The sequence below is a fragment of the Scylla paramamosain genome, chromosome 7 (genome assembly GCF_035594125.1).
Source record: "Scylla paramamosain isolate STU-SP2022 chromosome 7, ASM3559412v1, whole genome shotgun sequence".
Taxonomy (NCBI): Eukaryota; Metazoa; Arthropoda; class Malacostraca; order Decapoda; family Portunidae; genus Scylla; species Scylla paramamosain.
Genome location: NC_087157.1, coordinates 30,346,412 through 30,365,615, shown reverse-complemented (window position 1 = coordinate 30,365,615; position 19,204 = coordinate 30,346,412). Strand labels below are relative to the sequence as shown.

At 43.9% G+C, this 19,204-nt stretch overlaps 1 protein-coding gene across 1 annotated transcript in view; it reads right to left on the bottom strand.

Moving 5' to 3' along the window:
* Nucleotides 1-19,204, bottom strand: part of LOC135102342 (diuretic hormone receptor-like) — a 131,120-nt gene that overhangs the window by 82,830 nt on the left and 29,086 nt on the right. Inside the window, 2 exon segments of the mRNA XM_064007437.1 lie at nucleotides 5,115-5,837; nucleotides 6,613-6,922. Of these exon segments, the coding sequence (XP_063863507.1) occupies nucleotides 5,115-5,538 (424 nt within the window). The 5' untranslated portion in view covers nucleotides 5,539-5,837; nucleotides 6,613-6,922.

Sequence of the window (19,204 nt, the reverse complement as noted above, 5' to 3'; positions counted from 1 at the left end):
AAATGGGGATTATTTGACCCTTAATTAAGTTACAACCACTTTACATAGTGTACACATTATTATGGACATTTTTTTTTATAGTACCCAAGATTAAAAACGAATGTACAGATCCGATTTCGCTATCCTGCATGCAGTATTGTGTGCGCGTGTGCATGTGCGTTTGTTACTGTCATGTGTGACTCGCTCCGTGTGGAAGATTCCTGATTTACCATTGATATATATATATATATATATATATATATATATATATATATATATATATATATATATATATATATATATATATATATATATATATATATACATACAGTAAAATCCCTCTCATCCGGCATTCGAGTATCCGGCAGCTTCAAGTATCCGACACATTTTTCCCCAATCCTTAAAATCAATAAAAAATCAATGTGTACTCATAAAATCGATTAAAATTCCCGCGCGAGGCATACTTTGTCCCTTCGCCACCAGAGCGCACTGCTTTGCGCCACCTGCGGCCCACTGCACTGTGTTTACTCAGTGACTCAGTCCCGCGTTTGCACTGTTTATCGCCTGACGCCTTCATCATGCCTAAAGTTGTAGAAAAGAGGAAGCGTGTTGTGCTTACACTTAAGCAGCTGATCAGATCAGCAGCTGATTAAGATCAGCTGATCTTTATGGTAAGATGCGTGAGTATAAGGTGGTGATTGTGGACATAATTTCACTTCTATTCAAGTATCCGGCAATATTCAAGTATCCGGCATGTCGGCGGTCCCGTTGATGCCGGATAAGAGGGATTTTACTGTGTGTGTATGTATATATATATATATATATATATATATATATATATATATATATATATATATATATATATATATATATATATATATATATATATATATATATATATATATTTTTTTTTTTTTTTTTTTTTTTTTTTTTTTTTTTTCTTTTTTTTCCAAATGATCCAGTGTGGCTGTCAATACTTTATCTAAAAATCTACGTATCTCCAGACTTTAACTATGTTGTGTAGAATTCTAGATAGCCTGTCGTCGCTACAGAGAGAGAGAGAGAGAGAGAGAGAGAGAGAGAGAGAGAGAGAGAGAGAGAGAGAGAGAGAGTGAGAGAGAGGGAGAGTGTGTGAATAAGCAATTTTTTGTACTAGATTTTATGATTGTCTTCATAACAGCCTTACACACACACACACACACACACACACACACACACACACACACACACACACACACACACACACACACACACACACACACACACACACACACACACACACACACACACACACACACACACATGTATCCCTTCCCTGCTGCCGTAAGTACGTCACCGCGCCCCACATCGCACCAACCTTGGGCTTGTACCACTCACTTAGTGTAATTGAGCTCACCTTAATTAATTGCACAAATGTGTGTGTGTGTGTGTGTGTGTGTGTGTGAGAGAGAGAGAGAGAGAGAGAGAGAGAGAGAGAGAGAGAGAGAGAGAGAGAGAGAGAGAGAGAGAGAGAGAGAGAGAGAGAGAGAGTTGATTGGAAACACCTCCTATGGTCCAAGTCACAGTCAAGGTGAATGTCTGACCATTTGAGCTGGACATCTTAATGAAAACTTGTGCGAGGCCACTTGGAAGCTTAGTGGCACGCGTCAGAGAATGAGGACTTGCTGCGCGCCATCGTAATGAAACGTGACGAGTTCTCTCTTAACCCTGGCACACCAGTTGTTTTAGGAATCGTCTAGGAACTTTACTGTACGCTGTCATATTTGTTGTTGTAATTTAGTGGCCGTAGTAGTAGCCGTCGTGTTGAAGGATGATTTATCGCACAACTTTAGGTAGATGTTATACAGCAGACTTTAAAAGAAAAAGAAAATTCCCAACAAGGTATGTCAGTTATTTTATTTTATTTATTTATTTATTTTTTTCATGCAGATAATTTTATCCACTATGCATTACTATTTTTCATAACTTCTTGTCTTCGTTGTCAAGCCAGCCTCACGCCTGTCTTTCAGATGTACACAGCTGCACGATGACTGTCAACATTGAAGCACAGAGATCCCTCCCTCCACCTGAACTTTATGCAGCATTGTTTTTATCCATATTGCTAAGAGCGCTGTTTCTTTGTCTTTAAATGATTTTTGGAATAAGAACTCTATTAATTGTGGAATGGTTGAGAATTTGTATCTGCAAATGACGAAATAAAAAAAATGCCCGCTATCGAAAGTGGAAACAAAAAGCTATATTGAACAAGAGTAGTTTTGCTGGCAAGGAGGAGCCGCAGCCGAGCCTTGCCTGGTGTAGTTCAGGAGCTCAAGCCCTTTAGTGGAGCTCTGTTGAATATTATAACTCTGAAAGAGATCTTTCCTGTCACTTGTTTTCTACTAAATCAGTTCATGGTGCATTGCTGCATGCTGGGTTCTAGGGTATAACTAAACATTTCAGTGTTAGTAAATTTATGAAACAGCTTTATTTGCGATGACGTTACTGATGAGCAAACAGACCTGCAATTGCATGATGACTCGCCTCGGGTCACGTGGCGCCATGGCAATACTAGAACTGAAATTTGTCAGACTTCTATTTGCATATTTACCTTACCTCATCTTATTGTTATCCGTGAATCCCCAGCTGTTGTGTTGTATCAACACTTACAAAATTTCCATTATATTCACACTTACCATGAATGTAATGCTTTTCCACGTACATAATGCTTTTCCACGCACAATTACCAAGTCTTTGTTTATCCATCATCCATTAATACCACACGTCACTTTCATCCATGTGCAATTCACAATAATTTAATTATTTGAATACTTGTTTTTGATTATTTTTACTAAGTTATTGCACTGGACTTTGTATTTGCCGTAATCAGGAGAGTGATGTAACTGGAATTGTAAATTTTCCTGAAATGTTGTAAAATAATTCAATTTCCTCTCGGCTTTGCTCCACCCTTCCCTCCCCCACTCTGGCACACCCACCCCTTCCTGTCACACCTCCCCCACTCTGCCACAAACCCCCCGCCCTGTCACACCTGGTCCACTGTGCCACACAACCCCTGCCCTGTCACACCTGACCCACTCTGTCACATCCCTCCCGCCCTGTCACATCTGGCCCACTCTGCCACACCCCTCCCGCCCTGTCACACCTGACCCACTCTGCAACACCCCTCCCGCCCTGTCACACATGGCCCACTCTGCTGCACCCTTTCCCTTGTTACCTTTATCCACGCTCCAGTCCTGTTGCATTCCATGACCCCCACCTCATCCATACCCTGCCATTCCTCACTGCAACACACATCCACAACCGCTGCCTCGTACACCTTGTCTTCTACTGCAGCACTCACACCTCACATCCCTCATCAGCCCCTCACACACACACACACACACACACACACACACACACACACACACACACACACACACACACACACACACACACACACACACACACACACACACACACACACACACACACACACACACACACTTCCTGCACAATACCCAACTCATCTGTGTCCTTCATATGATAAACGTCTCTTCTCTCCTCGTGTTATTTTGCCTCTAACAGACGACTTTCCCAGTTGCAGGTAAGGTTAACGTGTGTTTACGTGAAGAGCATGCGTGGAATCCTGAGAACGTAACATATTTCTGATTTTTATCATTGAAGCTTCCTGTTCCTCGTCACTAATGATGTTTTGAGTATTTTTTTTTTTTTTTTTTGTTACGTTCCAATTTATCTGTACTTTCTTTTTTTTACTTTTTTTTGTGAAGTTTTGCGTCTCCTTCGTAGCTCGCTTTTAATTAACCAGGAAGGTATTGTGTGGTTATGCCTTTGCCTTTTCTTCGCTTTCTTCGTGAAATATATTAATTAGTACCACACTCACACACACACACACACACACACACACACACACACACACACACACACACACACACACACACACACACACACACACACACACACACACACACACACACACACACATATTAAGGGAACGGAAGGATGGACTGTGAAATAAGAGACGATGGGAGAAGAGAAAAAGAAAATAATATAAAGGAAAGAGGAAGGAAAGGAAGAGAGTAATGGCATGAGAGAGAGAGAGAGAGAGAGAGAGAGAGAGAGAGAGAGAGAGAGAGAGAGAGAGAGAGAGAGAGAGAGAGACTAGACCGGGGAAGCACTAACTTCCGTGTAATGATTAGTCTCTTTCACTAAAAAATATTATTCATCTCTCTCTCTCTCTCTCTCTCTCTCTCTCTCTCTCTCTCTCTCTCTCTCTCTCTCTCTCTCTCTCTCTCTCTCTCTCTCTCTCTCTCTCTCTCTCTCTCTCTCCATAAATCATTCTCATCTTATATTTCATTACGAGCAATATTTGTTCATCCCATCGAACGTATTCTTTATTCACTCACTTGGCTTTCCTTCATTAACTTCAGTCAGTCTTCAGCCATGAGTCTTAACTTAACTGCTATTTGACATGTTTCCTTAATCACAAACTAGTCTAAAGCATCTATTATTTGTTCTACAGCCATTTCTGAGCTTAATATTGGCTAGACATTGGATAATCTACTCTTTTTTTTTTCTTTTTTTTTTTTGTGGATGCTCAGAAAGATTATATACATAGCCCTAAGTGTTGTGATTTGTTCCATGTCACAGTGAAAGAGTTAAGGTCTATTCATCAAAATCCTTCCTTATCGTGTTTCGCATTCAGTCATTCACCAGCATCATCCCATTCAGCGGGACACGTCATTCATCATCCATCACTCACTGGGACACCTTTTATTTCATTCACCCAGTACGCACTCTGCATTTCAGGACCCTTTTTTTGTCGGTTTCATTTTTTGTTTAAATAATAGATATACGTTTCCACGTTTACTTTATTTATTTATTTATTTTTTACCCCTAGCTTTTCTTCCTTTTTTTTTTTTTCTCCCTCATTTGCGTCTGGTGAAAAATGGTGCGTTTGTGTTTCTCTGGGACCTTTTTTTTTTCCTTTTGTTTGGACTGATTGGCGGTTTTCGCTTAAAAAGAAAAAAAAATAAACTTTGTTATAACTTATTCCTTCATCCGTCGCCTTTAATCAATTAAGGTGGCAGTCAGTCAGTCAGTCAGTCAGTGAAGCCCCGCACACCTGGCCCAGTACTCACCTGAGGGGTCGTAGTAGACGCCGTTGAACACCTCGAAGCAGGGGATGACTCGGAGCGTGCCGGGGGGCGTCTGTGGCCAGCAGGATACGCCGTCGAACTTGACTGGACACGCCCCTTTCCCCGCGCCACCGAAGTCAGGCTCAATGAAGGACGTCACGAACTGTTCAAAGCAGCGCAGCACTTTCTGGTCGTCGTTCGTGGCGTTGACAATGACTGTGGATTGTTCCATGAAACGATTCCACATGATTGTCCGAAACTGACTCAGTTCGTCTGGATGGAGGTGAAGTCCGTCCTCCTCCTCCTCCTCCATTGGCACTATTCCCTCTCCTCCTCCTCCTCCTCTGTCTATTCCATTCACCTCCGGGTCAAGTTCAGGGTCTGGATAGGCGATCGGGTCGTCGCCTGTGTCGCTGATGGCTGGCATGGTTGCGGCCGATGGTCAACACACTCCAGTTTGCAGTTTTCAATGGTTATGACTGTGGCACTCCTCCATCTCTTAGCTCACTTATTCATAATGCCTTGGTTTGCTTTTCACTTCTTCCTGTTTCATGTTTTCAAGTGTTAGCGTATTGTTTCCACTTTTTGTTTTGTTTTTCTTTCATTCACGACGTTCTCTTAATTTGTTGGTATGTTTCTAGTTTTGTCTCCATTTGTTGTTTTTTTTTGGTTTAGATTTCTATTTTATTCTTTTCTTGTTTTCCTTGACTCATTCATGGTTTTTGCCTGTTTAGGTGTCTTAGGGGCTTAGTCGCTTTTTTTTTTTTAAACTTACATTATTTTCCTGACTTCCTTATCTTTGTTTGTTAATATTGCAATTTTACACCAACATGTTTTTCTTACATTTCCTCGTTTGTATTCGTGACTAAACACTATTCCTTCAGGTCTGTGTGACACCGTGTAGTTAGCGTGGCTACTGACCGCAGCACACACACACACACACACACACACACACACACACACACACACACACACACACACACACACACACACACACACACACACACACACACACACACACACACACACACACACACACACACACACAAAGTTTTAGGGACCTCGCAATTACCTGCCTCACATTTTTGCAGTTGAGCGTAACTTAAACTCTCCCAGACGAAACCGGTAATCACGGAATCCAATAAACACACACACACACACACACACACACACACACACACACACACACACACACACACACACACACACACACACACACACACACACACACACACACACACGAATCACACAACTCCCGAAAGACTGCGGGAAGATAAACACAGCACGTAACTCAACACCTGATCAGCTCAGCGAAGACTGTGGAAGAAAAATAACACACATGACAAACACACGCGTAACTTTCCCTCCCCCTCTTTTTTTTTCCTTTCCTTTTACTCAACACAATACTTCGCAAACACCTGTGATGTTGACACTTTAAAACAAAAAACAAAACAAAAAGGATTCAGAACGTTCTCTCTTGTTGCCCATCACACGATCTTACCAGCTGCTCCACGGATCTCTTGAGGCAGCCATTCTCTTCTGCGGCCCTCGAGTGCTGCAGGAACAGAACCCAGGCGTCTCTGAGCCGCGGAGGCATCACTCGAGACTTCGCGTGTCTGTCAGTGTTGAGTGCCTTGAGAGTGCAGCTGGCGAGGGGACCGGCATAGGAGTACTGGCTAGGGACAAAATACCTTACTCTCTCCCACCCTTCTCCTCTCCCTCTTCTTCCTCCTCCTCTTCTCGCTTTCCTTCGGTGTTGACTCACCTCCTCCTCCTCCTCCTTCCTTTCCTCCCTGCCTCCCCTCTCACGTCTGAAAAGAAAGAAAGATTACTATGGTTGGGTGATTTTCGGTGTTAAGGGAAAGCGCGATAAAGAGAGGGGGGAAAAAAGTATCAATGTAAAAAAAATATGTAAGGTAGGGACAGGGAAGGTAAGGAAATAAAAGCACAGGATGGCCAGAATAAAGAAGGAGAGGGAAAGGGTAAGGAATAAACTGAGAGGAGAGAAAAGTTGATTAAAAGAAGAAAGTATCGGTGAGCAAACTGAAACCAAGGCAGGAAATATTAGAGAGAGAGAGAGAGAGAGAGAGAGAGAGAGAGAGAGAGAGAGAGAGAGAGAGAGAGAGAGAGAGAGAGAGAGAGAGAGAGAGAGATTGCTTTGCCAGCGATATTTGAGCTATAAGGTAAACATTTGGATGAGAGAGAGAGAGAGAGAGAGAGAGAGAGAGAGAGAGAGAGAGAGAGAGAGAGAGAGAGAGAGAGAGAGAGAGAGTAACACTTAAGAAAATGAGCAAGGAGAAGAGAAAAATGAGACAAAGAGAAAAGTAGAAGAAAGACAATGAAAAGAAGAAGAAGAAGAAAAGGAGGAGGAGGGCGAAGAGAAGGAAGGAGAGAGGAAAAATATAAAAAATTAAACTAAATAGTGCAAATTTACAGTATCCCCGAGAGAGAGAGAGAGAGAGAGAGAGAGAGAGAGAGAGAGAGAGAGAGAGAGAGAGAGAGAGAGAGAGAGATAAGCTAGTGTCTTAATTAGTCTGATCTCAGCTGTTCTGATTACGAGGTACGCGTGATTCCTTTTCCTGAATGATAAGGAGGAGGCAACCAAAAGGACAAGGTTAGCAACGTAATTGGAAGGAGGAGGAAGCGGAGGTGGAAACGAAGGTGGATGCGGATAAGTATTGCAAAGAAAATAGCCAGGATAGTAAGAATGGGAAAGAATGACGAGATGAAATGAAAATTGGAGAAAGAAGGAAACTGCAAGACGGTTAGAAAATATTGTCCTGAAGGGAATATCAGTTTCCTACTCTCCTCTCCTCTCCTCTCCTCTCCTCTCCTCTCCTCTCGTCTTCTCCCTCTCCCTTTCCCTCTCCCCCTCCTCCCCAACGTCTCTCTCTCTCTCTCTCTCTCTCTCTCTCTCTCTCTCTCTCTCTCTCTCTCTCTCTCTCTCTCTCTCTCTCTCTCTCTCTCTCTCTCACAGTCAATATTTATCTGTCTATCCATGTATATTATGCTCGCGCGCGCGCAAGCACACACACACACACACACACACACACACACACACACACACACACACACACACACACACACACACACACACACACACACACACACACACACACACACACACACCGTCCCTGGAGAATTAATGGGTGAGGAAGAAATGTCAGAAGTTGGGAGTAAAGGGTGGAAGAGAGAGAGAGAGAGAGAGAGAGAGAGAGAGAGAGAGAGAGAGAGAGAGAGAGAGAGAGAGAGAGAGAGAGAGAGAGAGAGCGAATCTTTATAATATTATGTACTACATGTGGGTCGTGAATTTGCCAAGGGTATTCCTTCAAACAATATTTCATTCATAAGAGCAAAAGTATGGACTTGAAAATTATGAAAGCGTTTGTCTTTGTTGTTGTTGTTATCATCGTATTCTAAACTGCTTGAACTCTTGACACACACACACACACACACACACACACACACACACACACACACACACACACACACACACACACACACACACACACACACACACACACACACACACACACACACACACACACACGATTCAGGGAAATTGCCAGGATTTACACGAAACTCTTGGGAATCAACGATAAACTTTCATTGCCGGAACAAACAAACACTCCGGAGGGAAAGTTTGCCGATCACGCAGGTGACGGAGACACTGGAGGGAGGAGGCTGCCAGGTGCTGGTGGGAGGGAGGGGAGGATAGGTGGGAGGGAGAGAGGGAGGAAAACTGTAGCTGGGAGGGAAAGGTAGATTGGGAGAAACGAGGGAGAAAAGAAGGGAAGAGAGGGAGTGAGGAAGTGAGGGAGGGAGAAAAACTGTTGGTGGGAGGGAAGAGGAGACTGGGAGAAACGAGGGAGGGTGAAAGGGAAGAGAGGGAGTGAGGAAGGGGGAGAGGGAGGGACAGATGGCTTCAGAGTTAACATTAATTAAGACGATTACGATTGTCATCAGTCAATAATTAGGTTTGCTTGATTTTGTATGAGATATCTTTGATGTGTCTGTGTGTGTGTGTGTGTGTGTGTGTGTGTGTGTGTGTGTGTGTGTGTGTGTGTGTGTGTGTGTGTGTGTGTCTATTATTGTTAAGGTTATGAGGAGGAACACAAGTCCAAATTAATGTATTAAAAAATTATAGTAGGCTATCGAGTACGAAGTTTTGTGTGTGTGTGTGTGTGTGTGTGTGTGTGTGTGTGTGTGTGTGTGTGTGTGTGTGTGTGTGTGTGTGTGTGTGTGTGTGTTATCACGCGCGTGTGTGTCCGTATCAGGCAGAGAGAGAGAGAGAGAGAGAGAGAGAGAGAGAGAGAGAGAGAGAGAGAGAGAGAGAGAGAGAGAGAGAGAGAGAGAGAGAGAGAGAGAGAGATACATGGTAAGTGTTGAAGCAGATAACATGAGTTAGGTGGGAGTGGCAAGGTGACACTCCTTCCTGGAACATTCGCCGCGTGTGTCTGAGACTTAAAGAAATAATAATGAGTAAAAATACCGGAGTTTTCAAGAAGGAATTCGCCTGAGCCTCACGAATTAAGTAAGACTAGACGCAGCGAATTTAATTTCCAAAAGTGCCCAAGGAAGGAAATAGGAAAGATTAGGTAGCAGGATGGAGGCTCTTGGACTCTGCCGGCGGGAATTACGAGGACCACCTCCGCCATAAGGATAATGAAAGTAGTAGTAATGATGATAATAACAACTTAAGGCTGCTATGCGTGTGGGGCGTCTACATCACTCTACGTCTGTTGGATTGGATACGATTATTGTGAATTGGCTCGTCATGCAAACAATTTAGTGGGAAAAGAAAAGACTCCCGGTGTTGTTTGTTTTTCCTTTGTGTTTCTTTGTGGCTTGATGGCACGGAGGAGCAAATTACAGGTGTGCTTGGTGTTATTGTCTTCGTTGTTGACACCCATTTGTAGTCCATGTCTGCAATTTCCTGACTGTACCCGCGCATCTTTCTCTCTCTCTCTCTCTCTCTCTCTCTCTCTCTCTCTCTCTCTCTCTCTCTCTCTCTCTCTCTCTCTCTCTCTCTCTCTCTCTCTCTCTCTCTCTCTCTCTCTCTCTCTCTCTCTCTCTCTGATTTAGTTGCCAGAAAGTCATAGGTCGAGTCTGTTTCCTAACACGAGGCGATATTTTTGCTAGTCCTTCCGTGTCTCCCCGAACATTTATTGGCAGGCGTGTTGACGGGGCGTGAACGAAAGGAAACTGGGATGGGATAAACGCTGGGAAGGGGAGAGAGAGAGAGAGAGAGAGAGAGAGAGAGAGAGAGAGAGAGAGAGAGAGAGAGAGAGAGAGAGAGAGACGTGTGAGAGAGACGTGTGATCCTGATAGTGCGACAAATCAAAGGCAGGATCCGGTACGAGTCCTCGCCATCGACTCTTTCATGCTGGGAAAACATGACAAGCTGAGATGAGTGATGGTGATGGCGAGGAGCAAGGCTTGGAGGGGAGAGCACTGAGGGAGGCTGACGATAAGGATGGAGAAGGACGGAAGCTGGATGAGGCTCGGGACCGGGAAGATTAGAGGAAGATGAGAGCAACATACAGGATGATTATCGAAGGAAATGATGTAAATGTATATGATGGATTACTGAAAAGGCAAAATGTCACAAATGGGGGAAAAAAAAGCGATGCAGAAACCGAAACAAAATGGTAATGTGGTAATGAAAGAAGACAAAGTGCAAAGTGTGGTAATTGAAAAAAATTCTAATGGGAAAACTTGAAGAAAATGCTCAGTGAAATTAAACAAACTTTTTCATACAAAAGAAACAAACTCTAAAAGGAATCCAGGTTTTAAAGTCTTGATTTGATTCTCCAGGAAAATAACGCGCGCACACACACACACACACACACACACACACACACACACACACACACACACACACACACACACACACACACACACACACACACACACACACACACACACACACACACACACACAGAACCTGGCCAGTTGAGATCAAAGAATAAAATGAATAAGATGGAAAGCTGTAATTTTGGCAGGCGCACTGATGTTGATGACTGACGTACTGATCCACTGACTCACTCACGCTCACTGACTCACTGACTCACTGACTTACTGACCCGACCTCAACAGCCTCTAGAGAACCGGTGATTAATGTTTTATGGTGGACGGGTCACTTCCTTCAGCACACACACACACACACACACACACACACACACACACACACACACACACACACACACACACACACACACACACACACACACACACATTTCTTTTCTTTCTGTGCCTTTGCAATTCGTTTCCTTCTTTATCAATCAGTTTCCAGTCTTAGCCGTGGACTAGGCTGGAATTGGTTTTACATATTCATATAGGGATCCTCCGTCTCTCCTCTCCTTCACGCCTTCCGTTCCTTCCCTCCCTACGTCTCTTCCCTCCTCCGTCCCTTATCGCTTTTCCGTCATTTATCTTCATACTTGCTTCGTTTGTGTCTTCCCTTCTCCCTACTTCCTTTTTTGTTCTCCCTCTCCTTCCTCCTTCCCTTCCTTTTACGCTTATCTCTCTTTTTTTTTTTCATACGTTCTCCGTTTTCCTTCGTTCCGTTTCCCCTTCCTTTTCTTTCTCATTCCTTATTCTTTTTTCCTCCTTTTGCCTTTTATTCCTTCTTACAGTGTTTCCTTCGATATTTCTGGCACGGTCTTTCACCATACGATGAGAGAGAGAGAGAGAGAGAGAGAGAGAGAGAGAGAGAGAGAGAGAGAGAGAGAGAGAGAGAGAGAGAGAGGGGGGGAGCAGCAATCATGTGCCATCTCTATTGTCTTCTTTCCCGGATGATGAATGTGAAGAGGAAGGAATGCTGGGGATGATGGATGCCTTTCCTCCTTCTCCTCCTCCTCCTCCTCCTCCTCCTCCTCCTCCTCCTCCTCCTCCTCCTCCTCCTCCTGCTCGTGATTTTTTTTTGTTTCTTTTAGTTTTGCTTTTTTATTTACTTTTCTTGTTTAAAAAAAGATGTTGCTTGTGTAAACACTTTCCGGCAATAGAATTAGTTGGTGAAATGTTAAGGATGCGTTAACATGCTTGTGTGTGTGTGTGTGTGTGTGTGTGTGTGTGTGTGTGTGTGTGTGTGTGTGTGTGTGTGTGTGTGTGTGTGTGTGTGTGTGTGTGTGTGTGTGTGTGTGTGTGTGTGTGTGTGTGTGTGTGTGTGTGTGTGTGTGTGTGTGTGTGTGTGTGTGTGTGTGTGTGTGTGTGTGTGTGTGTGTGTGTGTGTGCAGCGCGTAATTCTTCGAGCTTAGTGAAAAAGGAAATAGTAAGTGAGAAATGTGCCTGAGCTTCGTGTGCCACAAAACCCACGGGGAAACGGAAGCGGAAGATCATAATATATATATATTTTTTTTTTCTATGTGGCTCAAGTGTGCAGAAGAATTTGTTTTCTCTCGGTTCAGCTGTAAAACCCGTCATGGCGAGGCTGGGCTGCTGTGTTGCTTGTGAGACACCTCTGCTGGATTGTCACACTTTCACCACCTTACCATCACTTCTCCACGTACCGCACTCCATCACGCTCCTACACGTGCAACAAGCCATTCAAGCCTTCAGGAATACATGCTAATCTTTGAAGGCCAAGACGGAAAAAATAAATAAATAAATAATAATGATAATAATAATAATAATAATAATAATAATAATAATAATAATAATAATAATAATAATAATTGAGAACACTTTCATCTCACTCCCTTCACGCCTTCCTGTCACTCTTCCCCTCGTATTCAGAAATGCCCCTCCCTCTTAACACGACTATTTTCCAAGGCCACGGAGATGATTAACCGGGTTCGCAAGAGTGTTTCTCCTGTTAATAATACGCAAATCTTGTTAATATGTCACAAAAACCGTAAAAAAAAACACCGTTAAAAAAACATAAGTAACTTCATCTATAGCCCTTTGAAACTAGTGGAGGTGTTGCGCAGAAGGGTTTCAGAATACGGTCCATAAAGTCCAGCTCTCCCTTCTTCCCTCATACACACTGGACGACTGGTTGGGTTGTCCTGGGTGGCACCACGAAGGGATCAAGAGCACAAGGGACACACCGGGAAGGACGCGCGGGGAGGTGATGAAGGCAGGTGGAGGGGACCGACATCTGGCTACAACACATCACTGGCCATGCGATATATATTGGCAAGAAGTGGACTCTTATTACTTTTGTTAGTTATGTTTTTATCCTGCGAGTGTTACTGGTTTTCCTTGCCAGGCTAACTCTTACAAGTATCGCCGGGACATTACAAGGCTAACGGAGACAACAAACCGATAAATGAAATAAGGGTTCCAGTGTTCGGCTGAGATAACACCGTCTTTGAATTAATATGAAGGTTTTTTTGCATCACGTGTGGCTGTATTGGCACGCTTCTTGTTCACTGGTACGTTTCTCATTTGCGTCTTTGTGCACAGGAAGTTTAGTAATGTCATTTGAATCTTTGTACGTAATGCTAAATCGGCGATCATCATCACCATTATCCTTCTCCTGTTTGCTTCTCTATTATCATCATCGTCATCATCATCATCATCATCATCATCATTATCATCTATTTCTTATACTTTTCGTATTTCTTGAAAAGGATATATTTTCTTTGACCAATTTATGAGCTTCACCTCCTCCTCCTCCTCCTCCTCCTCCTCCTCCTCCTCCTCCTCCTCCTCCTCCTCCTCCTCCTCCTCCTACTTCTCCTCCTCCTGTGACCTTGCCCTCCCGCCAGTTGGCAAGACAAATAAAAGGCAGACACAGACCTAGACAGACAAAAAGGATAAGAATCGCAGGCATGACAACGACCGAGGAGAGAGAGAGAGAGGGGGGAGGGAGGGGGCGAGTTTTAAAGCTTTCATTCCTCTGTCCGCCGTATCGTCACTGGCAGAAACAGCTGACCCCTTCATGTTTACATAATGCTGACGTCTTTACAGCTTTCCACTTACCTCCCCTCTCCTTTCTTTTGCAACCGTCCTTCATCCTTTATTCCTGTGTTTTCCTCCTGTCTTTCTCAACCATGGCATCTTTTCTTTCATTTTGTCTTTATGTTTCCCCTCTTTTATTCTTCCGCTGATTCATTCTCTTCTCCTCACCCCAGACAAATATTGAACTCCACACGTCGCTTGGTAAGAACAAGTACGTATATTCTCTCCTTTCTTTAGCAGCCACGACCCCGCTGACACTCGACTCGCGCCCTAAACTGTGCTGCACACTCTGGCCAGGCATCCTCTTAACGCCTCCCCTGGCTGCCGCCTCACGCACGCTCACACATTTGTTGCACGGGTCGTTAACGTTATAAATGCCGTCTCATAACACACGCCTCCTCCATCAATGGCAGCACACACACACACACACACACACACACACACACACACACACACACACACACACACACACACACACACACACACACACACACACACACACACACACACACACACACACACTTCCTCATGGGTTTGGATGTGTACCGTCACCTTAGATATCACGTCTCCAGACATGAACTCTCCTCATTTTATACAGTACACACTCCGGTATCCTTTCAAGTCAAGATCAAAACCAAGGGGATATCCAGATAAGGCTTTTGTGGTTCGGGATCTTGAACGTTTCTATAACCTCATCTTGGCTGCTGTAAATTGCTCGCAGTAAAGGTTTTTGTTATCTCATTTATTTATTTGTTAGGGGTTTGTGTTTCTGGGGGTATTATAACAAGGATCTGCATGTAGAAAGGGAGAGAAATATTCATAGTAATTCTACTTATCATTTCAGTGGTCTTTAAAAATAATGTTGAGACTCCAAAGCGTGTAAGAATGCGCGCTTATATTTCACCAACATTTTAACTGAGCAGCAACGGAAATGCAAGAATCACCTTCGGAGTTATCACGCAATACTGTAACGTTGCAGAAGTTGACACTATGTAGCGTAGCCCACCGCATGCTAGCTGTGATGTTCAAAGCTTGCCACGCGCCTTTCTTTGGTTCGTGGTGAGTGTCCACTGAAGTCTGAAGTCAGTCTGAATGCCTTGTGTCCTGTTATGCTTCCCTCCTTCCTTCGTTTGTTAATTGCCATTTGTTTTGCTTTCTTTCAGTCTTTATTTTCTAACTTTTTTCCTTCCTTCCCTCTTTTCTTACATCCCTCTCTCCCTCCTTCCGTTCTTTTTCTTTTTCTTTTCTTTCTTTCTTTGTTCAGTAATTTCCTTTTCCACATTCTTTCGTTCGTTCTTTCTGTCTTTATTTCTTTCCTTCCTCTCTCTCTCCCTCCATCCCTCCCTCTCCTTCATCCCATGGTAAGGAATGTTCCCCCCTTGGAAGATAACACGCCCATGAAGATAAGTAACTTTCTCCCCATACCGTGCCACGCCTCAAGATTTAAGACAGTTCGCCACACATTCTTAACATTCACCTAAATGACCACTTAAATAAGATAAACCACCGCCACCACCACCACCACCACCACCACCACCCTCCCGTGACACAGCACACCCTCTCCTGCCACGTATCATCTCTCTTACGATCTTTATTGAACTAAAACACATTGAGCAGCTGATTAATTTTCTCATTCGCTATACAGAAGGAGATACTATTTGATTAACTCTTTCTTTCATTTATACAGCAGGAGGTCCAACATTTGAACAATTAATTAACTCTTTCTTTCATTTACACAGGAGATGCAACAGACAACGAAGTCTTTCATCCGTTACACTGCAGTAGATTCAGAATTTTACCAGTTAACTTTATTTTTTCTCATTTGTGTAGCAGATGTAGCATTTGAGCAGCTGATTAACTCTGTTTTATAGAGAGTACACAATATTTGAATGCGGTCTCTCTCTCTCTCTCTCTCTCTCTCTCTCTCTCTCTCTCTCTCTCTCTCTCTCTCTCTCTCTCTCTCTCTCTCTCTCTCTCTCTCTCTCTCTCTCTCTCTACACACACACACACACACACACACACACACACACACACACACACACACACACACACACACACACACACACACACACACACACACACACACACACACACACACACACACACACACACATTTAAACAATAGGTGACAACAGGACGAGGTATAAAGAAAACAGAGAAGAGAAGACTTACCTAACACCTCCAAAAGATTTAGAAGGAAACAAATAGAAATTCTCATTAATGAAGAACTGTTTTATTTTCTCTATTTTTTTTTTCCAACCATGTACCTTTACGCAATATCGTTTAGCTTCTGTATAACTTTTACTTAAGATTTTATTTTTTTTATTTTAATTTTAATCTTGCCCCAATTATCGTACACGTGACCTCGCTTGGGTAAACTTACCTAAACCTTTCTTTGCACGATTTTTTTTTCTTTTTTTCCTTTTTTTTTCCTCTTTTTTGGTGGAGGAAGGAGGAGGGAAGGAGTAGCAATTAAGGGGATTTTTTTGTTTTGAGTTTTGAGGATTTTTCCCTGTAACACCAAGGCGACCTCTTTCGCAGTTAGAAAAAAATGTCTTGATATCGTGGCCACCTGTTCCCATCACGCGTCCTCGCCTTAATTATGAGCCAGCTATTGATTCCCCTTAGTTTTTATCGTGTTATTTAATTTCCTCATTACCAGAGAGAGAGAGAGAGAGAGAGAGAGAGAGAGAGAGAGAGAGAGAGAGAGAGAGAGAGACGAAAAGGAAAAGGAAAATGAAGGTAGGATTGAGTGACAGAGAAGGAATAGAAGTTGTTGGAAAAGAATTATCCTACGGAAAGGGAATAAAGGGGAAGGAGGAGGAAAAGAAGAAGACGAAGAAGAAGTGGAGGATGACAAAAAGAGTTAGAGAAGAAAGCGACTCACAAAATGCGACATGCAAGAAAGAAAAAATAAGGAAAGTAAAATTAAAGGTAGTAAATATAATCGTAATTGCTTGAGAGAGAGAGTTATATATACATGTTTGATATTTTGCCAAGTTGTTTACACTTGCATATAATGAGGATAATCATTATGATACATATTTGCAGGTCGAGATGCATTGAGTCTAAGCTCTTTTACGGACAGAGAGTTTTGGTCTTTTGTAGAGAGAGAGAGAGAGAGAGAGAGAGAGAGAGAGAGAGAGAGAGAGAGAGAGAGAGAGAGAGAGAGAGAGAGAGGGGGGGGGATGGAGGATCTAGCAGTTAAGCAAACGAGCAATCAATCAAGCAAGTGTACGGAGAAACCAGTAATCAGCACAAGACAGCACGAGTGTGGGAATGAAGCATCGACTTGCTAATGAGACCTAACACGTCTTTGGGGTTTGGCAGCGAGCCGCGTCACCACTAGCAGCATTAATTTCACGGCTAATGAGGGCGAAGCGTGTAATGGGGGCGTGGGGACTGCTAATGGTGGAGAGGGGATACACGGTGACTGCTTGGGGAAGGAAAGAGATAAGGGAGCAGGGAGGTAAGGAAGTTGGAGTATCTTAGCTTAAGGGTGGGCAGAGGAGGGAAGATAGGAGGGGAAGTGATATTACTAGGAAGCAGAGGAGTGAGGAAGGGTTGGCGCTGGGAAGGAGTAAGCTTTTAGGGCTGTGACGGTTATGTAGGAAAGGAAGGAAAGGATTTAGACCAAAGGATTAAATGGAGGTGGTGAAAGAGTGAGGAAGAGAAAGGGGTGATTGGTCTGAAAGAGGCAGGCAAAGTGGGAAGGGAAAGCAGACAAAGACACACGGGTGGGATGGAATACAGGACTTCGAGTCGCCGGGAAGGAAGTCATTATCGTTTTTCTCTTTGTGTTAATGTTTTAGATCAGGGTTCGTCGTCTTGCTTAACGCATGGAGTAAACGAGATCCCTTCAAAACTTTATGGCAGGGGATGGATTGTTTGATTACATTTGTATTGATATTTTTATTGGCTTGGATGTTTGAAGGATGCTATGATTATTGATATGATAAAGGGGTACATTAGATATTACGCGAATATACTTCAGTCCGCTGAAAAGAAACATTTTTTTTATGAACTTGTTGTGCTGATACATTTGTGGTAGAGGCATCCAGGGATATATAGAACACTGCACTCCTCTGTTCAAGGGACAGATGTGCTAGTAAAACACAGCAAGGCAGGCTGTGTCGCTCCCACCACACCACAGCAGTCCGGCGAGCTCGTAGTGTGAGTGCATCCTGCGGTGAGGTTGGTGTGGCAGCGGGAGGGAGGAGTGGTGGTGGGGTGCGTGGTGATGTGGGATCCAGGTAGCGAGGAAGAAAGCAGAGGCGGCAGCAGTGTTGTGGACGGCTGACATGGCTGGTGCAGGGGAGGGGGCAGTAGCGGTGTGGTGGGTGAGGGTGTGGCTGTGGGAGGGAGGGCGAGGGAAGGAGGCAAAGACGCAGAGGGGTTGCTGAGGATTAGACTCATCGGAGCCTGCTGCAGGTCCTCCCCCAGCCCCCGCCTTGGTGGCGCCCTTTAAGGCTTCCAATTTTGGTATTCAATTCCTCCAGGTCTTTTGTAGCAGTTAGCAAAATCTTGAATTCATTTGTTCGTCAATGACCCAAAGAGAAGATGGTAAATTTTCTCTGACTTCGTGGATCGCCTACCTAACAAGCCAATTAGTGGCCGGAATTGGACCGTAATTGTAGTATATGATTCTGTAATTCAGCCTCTGCAGTGTGTATTTCGCCCGCTGGGAGGAACGGCTTGCATCCTTGATTGAGGTAATAGATATTCGGTATTGTATTAACCCGTTCCCTGTAACTAAGTAGCAGAGTGGTTAGCATCAATTAACATGGTAAATTAAACTACAATGGAGGAAGCGCCGGGCTGGTTACCTACTTTGCGGAAGGAAATGCAAAGCGTGATCAGAAAACAGGACAGTGTGGCAGCCGCGGAGAGCCGTCTGCCCCGCCGCAGCCCAAGGAGCGGATGATGACGAGGACAGTAATGGAAGGTTGTGGTGAATAACGAGTGAAAATGGTTCTTCCTCTAATGGGACAAACCACGAGGTGAAACCGCACGCAGGAGGAGGAAGAGGAGCAGCAACACAGTTTGCCCCCCCCCCTCTCTCTCTCTCTCTCTCTCTCTCTCTCTCTCTCTCTCTCTCTCTCTCTCTCTCTCTCTCTCTCTCTCTCTCTCTCTCTCTCTCTCTCTCTCTCTCTCTCTCTCTCTCACACACACACACACACACACAC